Source organism: Sorex araneus, chromosome 2 (genome assembly GCF_027595985.1).
Source record: "Sorex araneus isolate mSorAra2 chromosome 2, mSorAra2.pri, whole genome shotgun sequence".
In the NCBI taxonomy this organism is placed as follows: domain Eukaryota; kingdom Metazoa; phylum Chordata; class Mammalia; order Eulipotyphla; family Soricidae; genus Sorex; species Sorex araneus.
Window position 1 is genome coordinate 61250697 of NC_073303.1, and position 16631 is coordinate 61267327.

Below are 16631 nucleotides of genomic sequence, written 5' to 3' on the forward strand. Positions count from 1 at the left end.
CATAGCTTACTTGAGATGGCGTCACCTGGCTGGGAATATAAGTATGTGATTTGGTTCACACTCAATAAGTAGGCCATTTTTGATATGATACTGAATTAGTAAGAGATTATTCCTTGCTGCTTTTCCATCTTTTAGTTTTGCTTGTGCACAGAGATCGTTCCAAGGCTCATTTCCCGGGACCATTGGGCTAGCCTCCTGACGGGGAGCTGCCAGCCTCACAGCTGCTGGGGCCCCCACGCTTGCTTTGCCACAGGGGGCTGTGCGGGATTGAGCCCGAGTCATCGGACACGAGAGTCGAGCGCACTTACCCCTCGGCGCACACTGCAGGTGCCCCCTTCCTGCGCCCGCACTAGTGCTTGCGGATTTTGTTTTTGGTCTTTGTGTCACACTCAGTGGTGCTTAGTGATTATTTCACAATCTCTCCTGGCTGTGCAGATTACTCCAGGGGATGATACGGGATGCTGGGGATCGAATCCTAGTCAGGTGCATGCGAGGCAAACGCCCTACACTCACAACCTGCTGTACTTTCCTGTAGCACCTCACACTAGTGCTCTTTAAGGGGCTTTGTGTCCAAAATTACCACAAATTTGAGTGATCACTCCGCATTCTTCTTTCTCATTACAGTATGGATTTAAGTGAAAGGCCAAAAGATGTCAAAAAACCCAGAATGGAACAGAATTTTGAAAAGTCTTCACAAGAAGCATCCATTTTAAAGGAAACCCCCCAAATAAGCCCTCACAATAGTTTATCCAAAACTCAGGATCTCACGAAGGCCCCAAGCTACCAGCTTTCACCAAATACATTTTGGGGTGTAAATAAAAGTAGAGATCGGACTTCACAGCAGCAGACGAATACCATAAAAAACTACTTTCAGCCTTCTGCCAGAAAAAGGTATGTTTGTAAGATTTATTTTTTCTTTGTACTAGTACTTGCTGCATGATTACAAAGAATATTCATCTGCTTAAACGTGCTTCTAGAGAATGTTGTTACATTTATCAGAAATGTTGATGTGTCACTAAGGTCATTAGATTCTCTCAGTTTTGTGTCCTCTCTGGGCCTTAGGTTACATTCATGGGGTAATTGTCCCACCCCTCATGCACTTATTAAATAGTCCATTATGGCCTGTATACATGTCTCTTTATATTTTTCTACTTTAGCTCCACAACTATTAACTATTGCCACTCCTGTAAAGATCAAGGTGTTCATTTATTTCAGCAACAAGGATGATCAGAATCGTAGAGTGTGGACTGTGTAGTACTTCCAAATGTTCATTATTTTGGTTTCCAACAAGATTATTAATAAAACCAAGAATCTTTTTTCATTCAATGGGAGGTATGTATATTGCTAAGCTGAAAAGTTACCTATCTGTGTTCATTTCTTTTTTGTTTGTGTTTTCTTTCCTCCCAAACAAAAGGGAAAGGGATGGCGAAAATGAAGAAATGTCTTCATCTAAATCTGCAAGAATCGAAATGTCTTGTTCTCTTTCAGAACAAACAATGCCCATTTCACCCTCACTCTGCAAAAATAAGGAGCAAAATCTATCCCAGAATGAGCCTATGGACAAAAATTCAGATAATCTATTTACAGATTTAAGATCCACTGTGAAAAATTCTGCTAGTAAATCTCTTTCTACAGAAGAGTTACAACCGGGAAAAAGAAAAGAAATGAATGATTTTGCCATCGAAGATGAAGTTTTGGAACAGCTGTTCAAGGACATGAAATCAGAATTAGATGTTGAAGTGAAAGTTCAGAAAGACAGCATTAAAAATAAGAGTAAAAGACCAAAATTGGATATTGAAACAAATGGCATTTTTAATGATGAAGTGGTACTAGAAAATAAAATATCTGTAAGTAACATTTTTGTTTTAATGACTATTGGAAATAGATACTTAGAGTGTTAAAAGAGATTTTTATTGTTGGTAATGCAGTCATCGTCTTGAGATGAGAAGGGAAGGTATCTTCAACATTGGGGTGAAGTATAAGAATTTGTTGGTGTATAAGGGAATGTTAAAACTAGCCATTGGGGCTGAGAGAACGTGTCACGGTCAGCTTCTGTCCCCAGCACTCTCTCCGGTCTCCCCATCCCTAAGTACAGAGCCGAGAGTAAGCCCTGAGCATAATCGGGTGTGGCCCCAAACCAAAAGGAAAAATGCATGGCAGAGCCTGGCAAACTACCCATGGTGTACTCGATATGCCAAAAACAGTAACAACGACGGTTGTCGTTACCCTGACCCTGAAAGAGCCCTCAATACGCTATTGGGCTACATTAGCACGCTACAGGGACGAATGGAGACATTACTGGCGCCCACTCAAGTAAATCAATGAACAACATGATGGCAGTGATATAGTGATACAGTGAGTGTTTGATTTGGGGCCAGCAAGAAGGCTCAAGGGCTGCTAGGTGTGCTGGCATCCTGGAGCCCCGGGTTCGAGCCAGGCCCCCCAGAGTCCCCCAAGCCCTGTTGGGAGTAGCCCTGAGCAGTGAGCCAGAAATAGTCCCTGCGCACCGCCGATGTGACCTCAACACAGTAGAGGTAGATGGGGATGGCAGTAGTCCGAGCACACTCGCAGTGAAGCTTCAGGCAGTGCCAGGCCACGTACCAGCACCCAGTGACACAGGAGCTGTCGCGTTGCAGCATTTTAGCCCACAGAAGCCTGACCTCTCACATCGACTTATCTCCTGGTGTCATCATTTCCCTTGTGCTTAATTTAGTCTTGTGTTTTTTTTCCTTGTGGCCCCTGAACACACAAAAATCTACTGCTATGGGTCCATCTGTGCAATGAGAAAAAAATCACCTCACAAGACCCTTCTAAGAATGTACCCCATTATTAAGTGATGCATAGTGCTATCTAATGGCAGCTAGTCGCTGCTGTAATCAATTTCCATGTTAATCTGTATTATAGCAAACCTCTGAATATGATGGTCAGTATAAGAGATGCCTTAATCAGGCACAGAAAGGTACAAATTAATAAGCGTATGTTTCTGTTTGGTCTTTATATTTATTTTTTTTTTCTTTTTGGGTCACACCCAGCGATGCACAGGGGTTACTCCTGGCTCATGTACGCAGGAAATACTCCTGGCGGTGCAACAGGGAAGCACATGGGATGCTGGGAATTGAACCCGGGTCGGCCGTGTGCAAGGCAAACGCCCTATCCACTATTCTATTGCTCCAGCCCCTGATTGGTCATTATTTTTAGGCAAAACTTGCATAACATTACTTGGAATTTTAATCTTCATTTGAATAATTTGTCTTCCCCACTTGAAGAAAACTTCCGTGTATTTGCTGCTGTAGGCATCCGTAAGGGGCCAGCAGGTGAAAGCCTAGATTTTATAAAATCAGAGCTTCATGCTCTGATTTCCACGGAGTTTCACTGTCAATTTTGACGCTGGCCATCCCTACTGTCCATGAGCCCTGGCTAAGGGCGGAAGTGCAAGTCTTTATGGGGGTGAGGGCCACACTAGCAGTGCGAGTGATTGAACTGTGCAGCCGAACCCCTTGAAGGCCTCATCGTCATTTCTCCCGAGCGACTCTTCTCTGCATCTGCTGCATCAGTACCACCTGGTGAACTTCCTATAAATTCGGGTTCCCGGGCACAGAGCGAGCTTCCTCCTCCGAGGATAAAGAAATATGTCGGGAACAATAGGTGCCCAGAGGCACAAGAGACAGGAGAACCTGGGAACGGGTGTTCAGAAGAGGCGGGGGCAGGTGGGAAGTGGACACTGCCGCAGCAGTCAAGGAGGCCTAGTGCCACGCTTGGTACCCGGTCATCGGCTGTGTCGTGAGCCGCTGTGCCTACGGGGAAAGAAGAAATGCAGGCAGGAGATAGCGCATGCTCGGGAGGGGGAGTGGAGACCTTGGTGCCCAAGTGGACGCTGGTGAGGGGATGATGCGGGTCGTACTCCCGAGCTCAACCAAGTTCACAAAGCTTTAGAACTTTGTGAATCACAGGGATTCGATTTTAAAAAAGGAAATGTAAAACATTTTAAAGAAGAAATATCAATATATAAATGAACATGGTTCCCAGACCTGAACCGCAGTGATTCTGGCCCGCCTTGTGGAGTGCTTCCTCTTGATATCTTTTTAGAAATTTCTTGCTGTCTCTACGATTGTTTAATCAGTGATTTCAGTAGCTTAGAGGTTTCCCCCAGTGCAGGCACAGCGGTTGGGTGGCTGCCTTCCTGGCGAGGAAGATCAGAATCAGCCCTTCCCCCTGGCCTCTGCCCATGTTCCGGAGGGTGGAAGATCCCGGGTGATGAGTGGGGGTACTGGGATTTAGTGGTGGTCTCTGCCTTTCCCCAGCCCTCAGCCTCGGTTAGCAGAAAGCCCAGAAGTTTCTAATGAACTTGGTTCCATTAGTTTGGAAGGAAGATCAGTACTGGGATATCCGATTCCACTCTAGCTAGACTGATGCAGAAGCAATCTTTATTAGCAGAGCTTTAGGATTCACTCACTTTACAAATGAGGCTAATGGATCCGAGTGATTTATATATTTAACTGTTGCATTCACGGCAAGTTCCACTAGAGAGGAGGGAGAGAAATCAGTTGAATGAGATATTTGTTGAAATCCAAAGGATTTCTAAGTTTTTATTTTATATATAGTATGTATATTGCAAATACCTTTATTAAAATATGTTTATTGTATCTGCATTATAATTAACTCCAAACCCTTCTAGAATCTCAGTTAAGTCTGCTTAGTAAGTGTGTGTTCTTTACAAGGTTAGGTCCAACTTAGATCGTTCTGACAAACCTCTGGAAATCCATTTCCCCTCTTTCTAACATCTTGCCTGAGTACAGCATTATATTACAACCGGAAATTGATGCAGTTTCTCAGTCTTAACTAGGACAAGTGAGGTTACATTTAATTCTTTCAGTTTTGCTCTCTCAGGAATTTGTTGTGTGAAAGGCTTTGTGGTTACTCAGAAATGGAAAGAATATGATACTATGTTTATTTTCACCTGAAGAACTGAAATTGCTTCTAGTGGGGGTGGGTACAAATATAGGGAATATTGGGGGGTGACAGGCCAGTAAGACCCCGGTGGAGGGAAAATGGACGGCTTGATAGTGGGGTGGTGGGTTCGATGTGACTGTGACGGTGTATATGTTTCATTGATAGTTTGACCACCTACAGATAATCAGTAATACTTTCTTTTATAAATCTTATTTAGCAAACTTGGAATCAACTGCTTATGTGTCTCTTTTATTCACATATATGAGCCCAACATATTAAGTATCCAGCATATAAGTTACATGACTTACGACTTAGGTCACTTCTGGTCTTTGTTGTTATGCAATATTACAATCTATTTTTTCTAATTCTATTTCCATTCTCATGTTTATCTCTTTAGGAAAGATATTGAAAACTGGGTAACTAGGTCAGAATCATTCCTGTCTTGAAGTTTTTCAGAAAGACGTTTTATTATTATTATTATTATTTTTTTTTTTACTGAAGTGAAGTGATTTTATTTAAAGAAATTCACCTAGAGAATGTGAGGGCAGGGAGAGGGGAGAGGGCCAGGGGGATGTTCCTGGGAGCAGCCAGGCCTGTCCGGGGAGGAGGAGCCGAGACCCCCCGCCCGGCTGGAAGGACGCCAGACCCCAGGGTGGCAGTGCTCCCTGCACGCGTGCAAAGTCGGTTTTCTACGAGGGTTTCTTTGGAGCTGCTTTGTAAAGTTACCATTTTGTAATTCCTATACCAATCTTTCCTTTATTTAGCAAGAAAATGAAATTGGGAAGAAATGTGATCTCAAGAAGGAACCACTATGGTCAACGAAAGAAGAACTACCCGTGAGACTTTCATTTATTATTTTGTATTTCTTAAATTTGATATCAAGAACCGGGATTTACAAAGTTGTTGATAGTTAAGTTTTAGGCATATAATATTTCAGCACCCACCCCATCACCAGTGAACTTTTATTTTTATGACAATTCTACTTGTGGGCCATCAGTGATCTCATCAGCATATGTCAGTTTACAATTTTTAGGATTAACTATATTTCTCTTTCTGTAATTTTTTCTTTGATAATTTGCTACCACTGGAAATAGGTTAATCAGATTATGACTGTTATATGAAAAGATCATGACATGAACCCTAAGTTTCTCTGCCCTTTACTCCATAAAGTCCTTGAATACATCATTTTTACATTTATGAATATCAGATTCTTTGCTTTTGTAAAATCAGGTAGACATTTGTCCTACAGTGTTATAAATGTTTCAGTGGCTATGAAACATTTGTAAACTTTTGGGCCATTATTATTTTGTATTCACATTCTTGATTTTGTTTTGTCCCTGTAAACTGAATCTTTTGAGTTTCCCTTTTTCCTTCTTTCCCTGTCAGACCTATTAGCAAATTTCATATGAATATACAGTTAAGCGATTTTTGAAAAAACGAAGATGGCCTTCCTTGAAGAGCTGTCACAGTAGTGGTAGACAATTTATTAGTAGTGATTGACATAAAGCAAACCATCTTATTCAGCAACAGGAAAGAATCTTAAACTGAATAACTATTAAGGTGGGAAAACTTAGCATGTCTGTTATTGAGGTAATATGTGTACCATTCATTGCTTTTTCTGAGGTTCAAAAATAATTTAGAAAATATGTTAAGATCTTGAGAAAATTTATAGAAATAGATTAAAATGTATTGGTTGAGTATATAAATATCTTCCTACGTGGCTTCAATGAAAAAAAAGAAAGCAGTGTTAAGCTACTGTGTCTAGAACAGAATAGTACATTAAAAATACTATTTTTTAAATTCTTCTGCCACAAATGAGTGCATTATAAATGTTTAGAAGGTTTGAGAGTTGGAATTTTTGTTTCATTTTGAAGTAAATCAGATTGACTCTTAAGTGCAGGTACCAGAGCCGAACCTTTTCACCTTTTTTTTTTCAGGTATTTGAATTTCTATAGATTTCTAAATAATAAGTAACTTACCTTTTTCTTCTTATTTCTTCCTCCCTGTCTATCTTAACCTCCTGTCAGAATAATGAGAAACTCCAGGAGGATGGTGAGATGCTGCCGAGGAACGTGTTACTGACGGAATTCAGATCTCTGGTGGTTAATAAGCCTGACTCCAGAAAGGCACCTGGTGTAAATGATTACGGTCAATTAAAGAATTTTAAGAAATTTAAAAAGGTACGTATTCATTTAACTAAAATGTCACAGGAGGGCGGTTGGAATGTTTTTAGAAATTGGTGCTAAGTGGTAGTAAAAGCAGTTTGCATTTTATTCCGATGCTGTTTCTTCTGCTTCCGAGTTAAGATTGGGCTGGCGAGGTGGTTCTGAGAGCCGGATAGCGTCGGGAGGGATCGAGCAAAGCAGGACAGGCCATGAGGCCGCTTGCCGTGTCCCCCGAACCACAAGCAACAGGGTCAAAGAGAACACAGCAGCTGGGCACTGCCTTGCGTGCAGCCCACCCAGGTTCAGTCTCCGGTGCTCTGTAGGGTCCCCCGACCCACCAGGAGTGAGCCCTGCGCATCACTGGGTGTGGCCCCAACACCCCCTCCATGCAAGAGTAATCAAGCTCCTCCTTTTCTCTCGGACTTGTTCTCTATGGATTTTGCTGTGACTGAGGTGTTCCGGTATTTTCATTCTACTTGTAGCATTTTTCAGTTCTCTGTCTATTATCACTGTTGAGGAAATCTAAAATTTACTTACACTAGAAATTTCTAAGAGTGTTCCACAATATGGAATATTGTACTCACGTGGTCCCCACTGCTCATTACCACGCCGCAGCTGACTTCTGAATAGCACAGGGCATTTTTCACTCCATGGTGGTTTCGTATTAAATAGCGTTTTTCAAAATCTTACTGTAAAATCAAAATGAAAAAGGCATAGGTTTTGTTTTTGCTTTTGGCTGTACCCAGCAGTGCTCAGGGCTTACTCCAGGCTCTGTGCTCAGGAATCACTCCTGGCAGGGGGCTGGGGGTGATTGTAGTGCTGGACATTAAACTGGGGTCAGCTGCATGCAAGGCAAATCTCTGCCCACTGTACTGTTGCTCCAGCCGCCATACTGTGTTTATTTTTATTTTTTAATTGATGAAGTTATAGCTAGAGTGGTTAAAAAGAAAAAGTAGACAAAATCTGGAAAAATGTATATTCCTTAAAATATACTGTTGGGGCAGAGCAATAGTACAGTGTATATAGTGGATAGGGTGTTTGCCTTGCACGAGACACACCCTGGTTTGATCCCTGGCATCCTGTATGGTCCCCTGAGCACTGCCAGGAGTGGCTCCTGAGTGAAGAGCCAGGAGTAACCCCTGAGCATTGCTGGGTGTGACCCAAAAAGCCAAAATAAATAAATAAAATATACAGTTATCTTTTTTTAAAATTTTTTTTAATTTAATAGTTTATTTTTAATTAGTGAGTCAACGTGAGGGTACAGTTACAGATTTATACATTTTTGTGCTCATGTTTCTCCCTTACAAAGTTTGATAACCCATCCCTTCACCAGTGCCCATTCTCCACCACCATTAAACCCAACATCCCTCCCCCCCCCCCCAGTTCTGTCTCCCCCCACCCCACACTGCCACTATGGCAGGGTATTCCCTTTTGTTCTCTCTTTCTGATTAGGTGTTGTGGTTTGCAATAAAGGTGTTGAGTGGCCATTGTGTTCAGTCTCTAGTCTATATTGGGCCCGCCTCATCTTTCCCCCACATGACCTCCAATCACATTTTACTTGGTGTTCCCTTCTCTGAGTTGCCCAGAATGAGAGACCAGCCTCCAAGCCATGGAGACAACCTCCTGGTACTTATTTCTACTATTCTTGGGTGTTAGTCTTATAGTCTGTTATTCTATAGTCCACAGATGAGTGCAATCTTCCTATGTCTGTCTCTCTCTTTCTGACTCATTTCACTTAGCATAATACTTTCCATGCTGATCCACTTATATGCAAACGTCATGGCCTCATTCTTTCTAACAGCTGCATAGTATTCCATTGTATAGATGTACCAGAGTTTCTTCAACCAGTCATCTGTTCTAGGGCACTCGGGTTTTTTCCAGATTCTGGCTATTGTAAACAGTGCTGCGATGAACATATAAGTGCAGATGTCATTTCGACTATACTTTTTGGCTTTTCTGGGATATATTCCCAGCAGTGGTATTGCTGGGTCAAAGGGGAGCTCAACCTCTAGTTTTTTGAGAATCGTCCATATTATTTTCCAAAAGGGCTGAACTAGCCGACATTCCCACCAGCAGTGTAGAAGGGTCCCTTTCTCCCCACATCCTCTCCAACAGCGGTTGCTTTTGTTCTTTTGGATGTGTGTTAGCCTCTGTGGTGTGAGGTGGTATCTCATGGTTGTTTTGATCTGCATCTCTCTGATGATTAGTGATGTAGAGCACTTTTTCATGTGCCTTTTGGCCATTCGTATCTCTTCCTTGGTAAAGTTTCTGTTCATTTCTTCGCCCCATTTTTTGATGGGGTTGGATGTTTTCTTCTTGTAGAGTTCAACCAGTGTTTTATATACCCTTGATATCAACCCCTTATCTGATGGGTATTGTGTAAATATCCTTTCCCATTCTATACAGTTATCTTTTAACAATAAGTTCATTGAGACTATAAGTGTATGTGGATTTGATTTGATCGCCTCTGATGAGAGAATTTGAGTTTTTTCTAAATATCCAACACAGTGACATAATTCATATTGTGGGATCAGTCTCTCAAAAGAATCAGGCAGCTTTGCTTAGTATGCCTAGACTAGGCCTCTTCAAGAAATGCTGCACTTTGGAGTGGGACAGAGTGACTAGACTTTTTTGTAAACCCCAGAGAGAAATAGCAGTACTTGGAAATGCTATTTATGTATATTTTACCATAATTTTTCTTGTTTGGGGGCCACCCGTGGTGTGCTCAGGGCTTTCTCCAGGCTCTGTGCTCAGGGCTCACTCCTGTTGGTACTTGGTACACCGTATGCTGTGCAGGGGTTAAGCAAGGGTGGGCTGGCTGAAGAGCGAGCACCTCAACTCCTGTACACTGTCTTTTAGCCCTAGAGTTCGGGTTATTTTAAATTAAGAGCAAAGGAAGGTCCCAGCGACTGAAAGGAAGCTCTTGCCCTATTTTAGACTTTGGCTCTTTTCTTATCTCAGAGCCAAAATGCATTTGAACCTCTCTTGCCTTTTGATCTTGAAGGATGTAGTTTGGTTATGCAGATGTAAGCTTACCCGTGAAATGCTATGAGGGGCTTTATTCTCAGTGTCAAGATGATATGTAATTCTCCTGCTTCTCCTCGATACTCCAGGTCCCTTTATCCAGGATAATTATTACTGATCCGCTCTGCTTTCCATGGGAATTTACTGACATGTAAATGTTCCATATACCTGTTACCAAATTTTTTACTGACCTGTTTTGATTTCTTGCCCAACCAAAGAAGACTGCAGGGATTTCTCTTAGGGCCAGAAAGTACTTAAAATACTATTGAGGGGGACCAGAGCGGTAGCAGGTAGGGCATTTACCTTGTGCTTGGCCAACTCGGTTCGATCTCCGGCATCCCCTGAGTACTGCCAGGAGTAATTCCTGAGTGCAGAGCCAGGAGAAAGCCCTGAGCACCGCCAGGTGAAACCTAAAAACAAAAACAAACCCAAACTCTTCAGGGCCCAGGGACAGCATGGTGGCAGGTCGCCTCCTTGGCGCGTGCGAGGCTGGTGTGTAGTCAGTCCTCAGTGCCTGTATGTGCTGAGCCACATTGAGGCACAAAAAGTTCAGTCTTCCAGGCACCACAAACCCAACAGTATGCAAAGAATCCAGCCATCCCCTGGCACTTGTGTGAGCTCTAGAGTCCTGTGAGTGCCATTAACGAGAGTGTTGACCCCAGTTAGCATAACAACAGCAAAAATAGAAGGGAAGAATTCAAAGCAACAGGACTCAAATATTGCTTAGAGCTAAAGCAAGGACCAGGCCTGGGGCCAGCTGGGAGGTCCCCTTGGAGACTCAGGGCTGTGAGTTGGGTCCCCAGGTGTATGTGGCTGCCAAGTGGCCCTGTTGGCATTGAGCACTGCCAGGAATGGCCCGAAAGGTGAGTCTAATTGAACATTGACTTTTCATCTCGCACATTAAAATTTTAATAATATGTCCAATAGATATTAAGTATTTATTACCTCATAAATACTAGTTATTAGCTTGATAAGACTTTTTACATAATGTTTTCTTCTTTTTTTTTTCAGCCTGTTTTTAATTTGTAAACAGTTAAAATTCCCATCACAAGATTTAAATTTTTATGAAGGTACTAGAAGGGACTCAAACTTTTTTTTTTTTTTTAAATTTTTTTATTGAATCACCAAGTGGAGGGTTACATAGTTCTCAGGATTATGTCAGTTATATAATACTCAAACACCCTTCCCTTCACCAGTGTCCATCTTCCATCACCAACCCCCCCAGTATATCTGCCGCCCCCTCCCACCTCCCCAGTCCCCACCCTTGTACGTGATAAGTTTCACTTCATTTACGCTTATCTCGATTACATTCCATGTTTCAACACACAACTCACTACCGATGCTGGGGTTTCCCCCCAAAAAGAAAAAGACAGTCCTATTGCCAAGGAGGCAATTGATAGTTCTCCATTGCTAAGAATATAGAGATATTAAGTCCCGCTGTTTGTTACATAACTTTTCTTTTTCCCCCTTGCCCCGCGCCACCGAGTTCACGCCTGTTTAGTAATCACCATGCTGTCTGACAAAGAGAAAAAAAACCGAAGAGGATGGTTATTTCCTGTCATCAGCCGGCGTGGGGCTCTGGCTTAGTTGATAGTCTAGTAGAGTGTCTGCAAGCAGTTTCTGGAACCAAAAATCTTGCGCTGGTATCGGCTCCGGCTCGAGATTCCACCAGCGTCCCGCTGTTCCATGTACATAACTTTTCCCCTTATATCCCATTCCCACGCCACCAGGTCTGTTTGCTTAATGGACATCACACTATGTTTGACACCACGCCGCGTTTCTTCCCGAGATAGGATATTTCTTCTCAGCCGGCTTGGGGATATAGCTTAGTTCAGTCTAGAGAGATGGCTACCACTTTGATTGCCTTCAATATTTCAACAAAAGACTTACTATTCTTGTTACGATCTCCCACAAAAGTCCGACCCATTAAGAAGGAACCATTACATATTGCTGATACTAAGATGACATTAGGTCGGGTTTCTGTATAAAGTCCAGGGAAAATTCTGCCTGAAATTCTATCACTACAATCTTTTACCCTTTTATGGAGCTCATAAGATGGGAAAACCTAGAGAAATATCGGGCCCCCCGCACTGGCGGAAGTGGGAAAGCTCCCTTGTCCCCCTCAGTCATACTGGGGCTGCAGGCGCGGCGAAGTGGGGAAGCCCACGTGGCTGCACTCTCTTTAAGTGTCCGATGTGGGCGGAGACCGGTACTTCCCCGCCCTCGATCTCCCGCCAGCCGCGCCGCGCATTTGGGTGCGGCTCTCCATTTTGTGCTCAGAGAAGTGGGGTGGAGGCCGTGCTGTGCTCAGAAGTTGAAGGAGAGAGAGAGAGAGAGAAAAAAAAAAGAGAGAGAGAAACGCCGGGCCCCCGCACGGGGGGCCTGGCGGAAACGCTCAAATCACATACTGCAGGTTGCTGGCGGGCTGCTGGTGTCCGAAGCAGCTCCGTCTTCTTCCTCCGTCATACTCGGGCTGCGGGCGCGGCGAAGTGGGCGGGACTCAAACTTTTAATAGCCTACACTTGATCTTAGCCAAAAGGCCCAGAAGCGATAATCTTTTAATATCCTTAGCATGAAATATAATGCACACACCTAGCTGTGGTGCTCACTCTTCCTTTTCAGTTATCCTTGCTAAAGTACTCAGTGGTTTATGCCCAGAGGACTTTGCTGATTTTGATCTTTGAGTCGGACTCCTCCTTCCCTGTGAGCTGGTTTCACTAGCACAGAGTTCATTTCTCACTCACTTTCATTTATTGGCTAGAAGTATCTTTGGTACTTAAGATTATGCATTATTTGCAGTTTTTGCTTTCTCTTCCCGCCCTTCCCTTCATCATTGTTATTCATGTTAATACACTTGGGGGCAGTGCTTACAAGGGATTGCACATGTTGGTAAAAATAAATTATTTCTGCATTCATGAAAAGAGAACTTGAACATTCGGGAGTTTAAAGTGGAGAACTGCGCAAGAAAGGAGTTGACAGAGTGGAAAGACAGACGCCTTGTCATTTGGCCTTCTCGACATCCAGGCCAAATGAAAACAAAATGCATTTGGACTTTGGGGGTATTGTCGGTGTGTGGAAATGCAGTTCCAAAGACGGCGCTTCATGGTCCGTGCTAGGCCCGGAGCCTGGAGGGCTGAGGTAGGAGTTTGCTTTCTGCCAGGCTCAGGAAGAGCAAAAGGCCTTCTCAGACTGTTGTTGACTAAGAAGGAAGCGTCTGTCTGCGAATTTCTCTGCATCCACTGTGTTCCACACACACTTGTTGCTGGGGGTCCCACTGGTGATGAGATACAGGGCCCCCCGCCTCGGCGGGCAGCAAAGCTCCTCACCGGGACTCGGCTCTGCCTTTTCAAAAAGCTTTTGAGAACATGGTCCTGTTGACACGTTCATGGATTGCTTCTGACTGATTTGACAGGTGACATTTCCTGGAGCCGGGAAGCTTCCACACATCATAGGAGGGTCGGACCTCATAGCTCATCACGCGCGGAAGAATGCAGAACTAGAAGAGTGGCTGCGGCAGGAAATGGAGGTGAGGAGACAGTGGCCTGCTCGGGCAGAGGTTGCATTTGGACTTTGGCCCCTTGTACATTTGTCACTGAAAACTGCAGAGGAGCAGCCAAGTAGGAAGGAGGGGCAGCCTCTGGTGGGGACAGCTCGGAAGGGAGGCCGAGGCGTCTGGTCTTATGCCCAGCAGAGACAGCTGCCTCACAGTGTTCTTCTTTCAGGGAACTCAGACATGTTTGCGAGGGAGCACAGGGAAGTTGCACAGAGGGGAACAGACAGTGCCCGGACAGAAAGTGTGAAGAAATAGCATGGGGGCAGTTTTAGAGGCACTGGAGAGGAAAGTGACTGGGAGGGGAGAACACTCAACTTTTTTAAAATGTTTTTTTTTTTTTAAGTAAATAGATTTTATTTGGAGTGTTTTTTGGGGGCGGGGGAGAGGGAGGGAGGGAGAGGGAGAGGGAGTAACGCGCTCAAGAGAGGACATGGGCTTCTCCAAGAGCGGAGAGAAAGCCCCTAGACATATCCCAGCATTATCCCAGCATTTCAGGAAAGCATGAAAGTCCTCATCTCAAGAGGGGAGATGCAGGTGACACATGTACTCGGGCAACACTTGTGCTCGGCCATGTGGGCGCAAGCAGCACATGGGCTCGGGCAGCATATGTGCCAACACTCAACCTTTTAAATTATTAAGTCAGTCGTAATAATTGAGGTAATTAATTTTATTCACTAACTCTATAGTAAATAAGTAAAGGCCAGGCAGGGGCCTGTCAGCAGAAGCATGTTCTTAAAGTTCCACCCTGGCGCAGTCCTGGTTGGCAGAATGAGGTGGGCAGCCTTCAGCCAGTGTCCTTTAGCTTTTCCTAACCCTGGGCAGTCCCCCTAAGCCTTGAGGGGAGATGAGAGAGGCCTGCAGGAGAAGGAGCAAAGCTGCGAGAAGCTTCTGATACCAAAGAGAAAATCCTTCAGAAAATGAAACAGGCAGCCTTGGAGGTCGCTCATCAGTAAAATTATTAGGGGCCTCACCCGGTTGCTCAGGGCTTCCTCCTGGCTCTGTACTCCGGGATCACTCCTGACGTGTGGGGATCGAGCCCAGGTTGGCGAGTGCAAGGCGAGCACTGTATCCGCAGTCCTGTCACTCTAGCCCCTAGCATTCGCCTCACATGTGTGACACCCCGGTTTGAACCTTGGTAACACACACACGTCTGCAGTCACATGAAGCAACCAGCCATAGTCAGAGAAATGGTACGCAAGCAAATGGATTAAGTTTGCATCCTAATTTAAAGAGAGAAAGAAACTGTGTCACCACAGAAATGTAAAGTGAATCTGTAGGTCAATAATTAAACAATTAATAAGGTGAAAGGGTGGTCTTATAGACAAATCAGAAGACAGAATATATCATATAACAGTATATGAATGGACTGGCTTTTTAAATCTAAGAATTGTCTTTTAGCAATTCTGAGAATTTTCCATTATTCTCTTGAATATTACCTACTTTCTAATACCTTCCTGAACTTGAACTTCTAAACAGTTGAGGTTTCCATTACGAGTACTGTCTGGTACCGTCTCCCAAACCTCATGTTCATGGAAAGTTTTGGAGACTGACATTTGGTCTCCTTTCCTTAGAGCAGTTCAGTTTTATGTCCGTGTAGCATCTGAATTTTTTTTCTATAATTCCATTTCTTTGTCTCTCTGGATTGTATTTTCAAACATTTCTTCAGTATTTCTTTTACCTTCGGGTTTTCTTTTTTTCCTTTTTCCTCTTCCTTTTAAAGTATTTTCCCGCTGCCCTTCCCCTTGGTTCTGATGAACAGTCCCCAGAGCCGAGCCTGGTCGAGCCGCTGAACCTCGAGATGGTTCCTTGATTCTGAGTGTGGATTTTGTGGTTCCTGAATGTAAGCTGTTTCTTTAATTTGGTCTGTGGGCTATCGTTGAGTCCTAAATTCAGGCTTACTTCCTCCAGGAAACAGTTTCTATCCCACCTAGGTGAGACCACATCTGTCATTTCTTTGGATTATCCAAGTGGTGAAGGCATGTTTAGATCTGAAGACCTAAACATGTCTTCACCTGAAGTCATTATAGTCCTGTGGATTTGTGTTTTGTTTTGTTTTTCGGGAGGGTATTTACCTGGCTGTTTCCAGGGAATACTCCTGGCTCTGTGCTCCCTGCAGTACCCGAGGAACCATGTGATACCAGACATCAAACCCAGGCGCTGTGTCCAGAGCATGTGCTTGGACCCCGCTGAGTTATCTCTGCAGCCCTTGTAGTTGCAGTCAGAGGTGAGATTCTTAAAATTCCTTACCCTCACCCTGTGCCAGAGTCAAAGCAAGCACATTTCTCTGCTGTTTCTCCTTTGGTTTTAGGGTTTATTTCTCTTCCACCCTTTAGGGTTAGTGTCTTTTGTTTTTATTCCTCAGCCACACCCAGGGGTGCTCAGGGCTGACTCCTGGCAGCGCTCAGGGTGACCATATAGGATGTGGGAATTGAACTCAGGTTAGCCGCGTGCACAGCAAGCGCTCTCCCAGCTGTACTGTCTCTGCAGCCCCAGAGTGAGAGTCCTGCAGATGTTCTTAGATGTTCTTTCCTACCGTTCATCTTCCACGCAGGTACCGGAGTGGAACCAGATCTTCTTATGTTTCCCGAGACCCACAGAACAGGGCCAAATATGGCTCTGGTACTTGATGTGGATTTAATGTTGTCTGACGTGTGGGTTCAACATGTGTGGGTTTAACATGTTGACCCATTTAATATGTGTGGATTTAACGCAGTCATCAGTAAGACATTTTAAAATTTTATTTTCTAAACCAAAGAACTTATGGGGACACACTCAAGAAGGCGGAGTTGGGGGCCACAGAGACAGTCCGCGGATCCAAACGCTCGCCTTGCAAGGGACTCGCCCTGTCCTTTTGATCCCAGGCGCCACATACGGCCCTGTGGTCACCTGGCGCGATGCTGGAGCACACTGGGGGTGACTTAAAAGACAGATAAAAGGAC

The 16631-nt window shown here is 44.1% G+C and overlaps 1 protein-coding gene across 3 annotated transcripts in view; it reads left to right on the forward strand.

The window, feature by feature from the left end:
• The window catches only part of NBN (nibrin), a 61045-nt gene that overhangs the window by 26729 nt on the left and 17685 nt on the right, over nucleotides 1-16631 (forward strand). For all 3 annotated transcript variants that reach the window (XR_008628493.1, XM_055125944.1, XM_055125945.1), the window contains 5 exons: nucleotides 625-891; nucleotides 1415-1847; nucleotides 5715-5786; nucleotides 6978-7130; nucleotides 13552-13665. Coding sequence is in view for 2 of the 3 variants with exons in the window: in XM_055125944.1 (XP_054981919.1) it covers nucleotides 625-891; nucleotides 1415-1847; nucleotides 5715-5786; nucleotides 6978-7130; nucleotides 13552-13665 (1039 nt within the window). In the remaining variant the exon portion in view is untranslated. The remainder of the gene's footprint in view (nucleotides 1-624; nucleotides 892-1414; nucleotides 1848-5714; nucleotides 5787-6977; nucleotides 7131-13551; nucleotides 13666-16631) is intronic.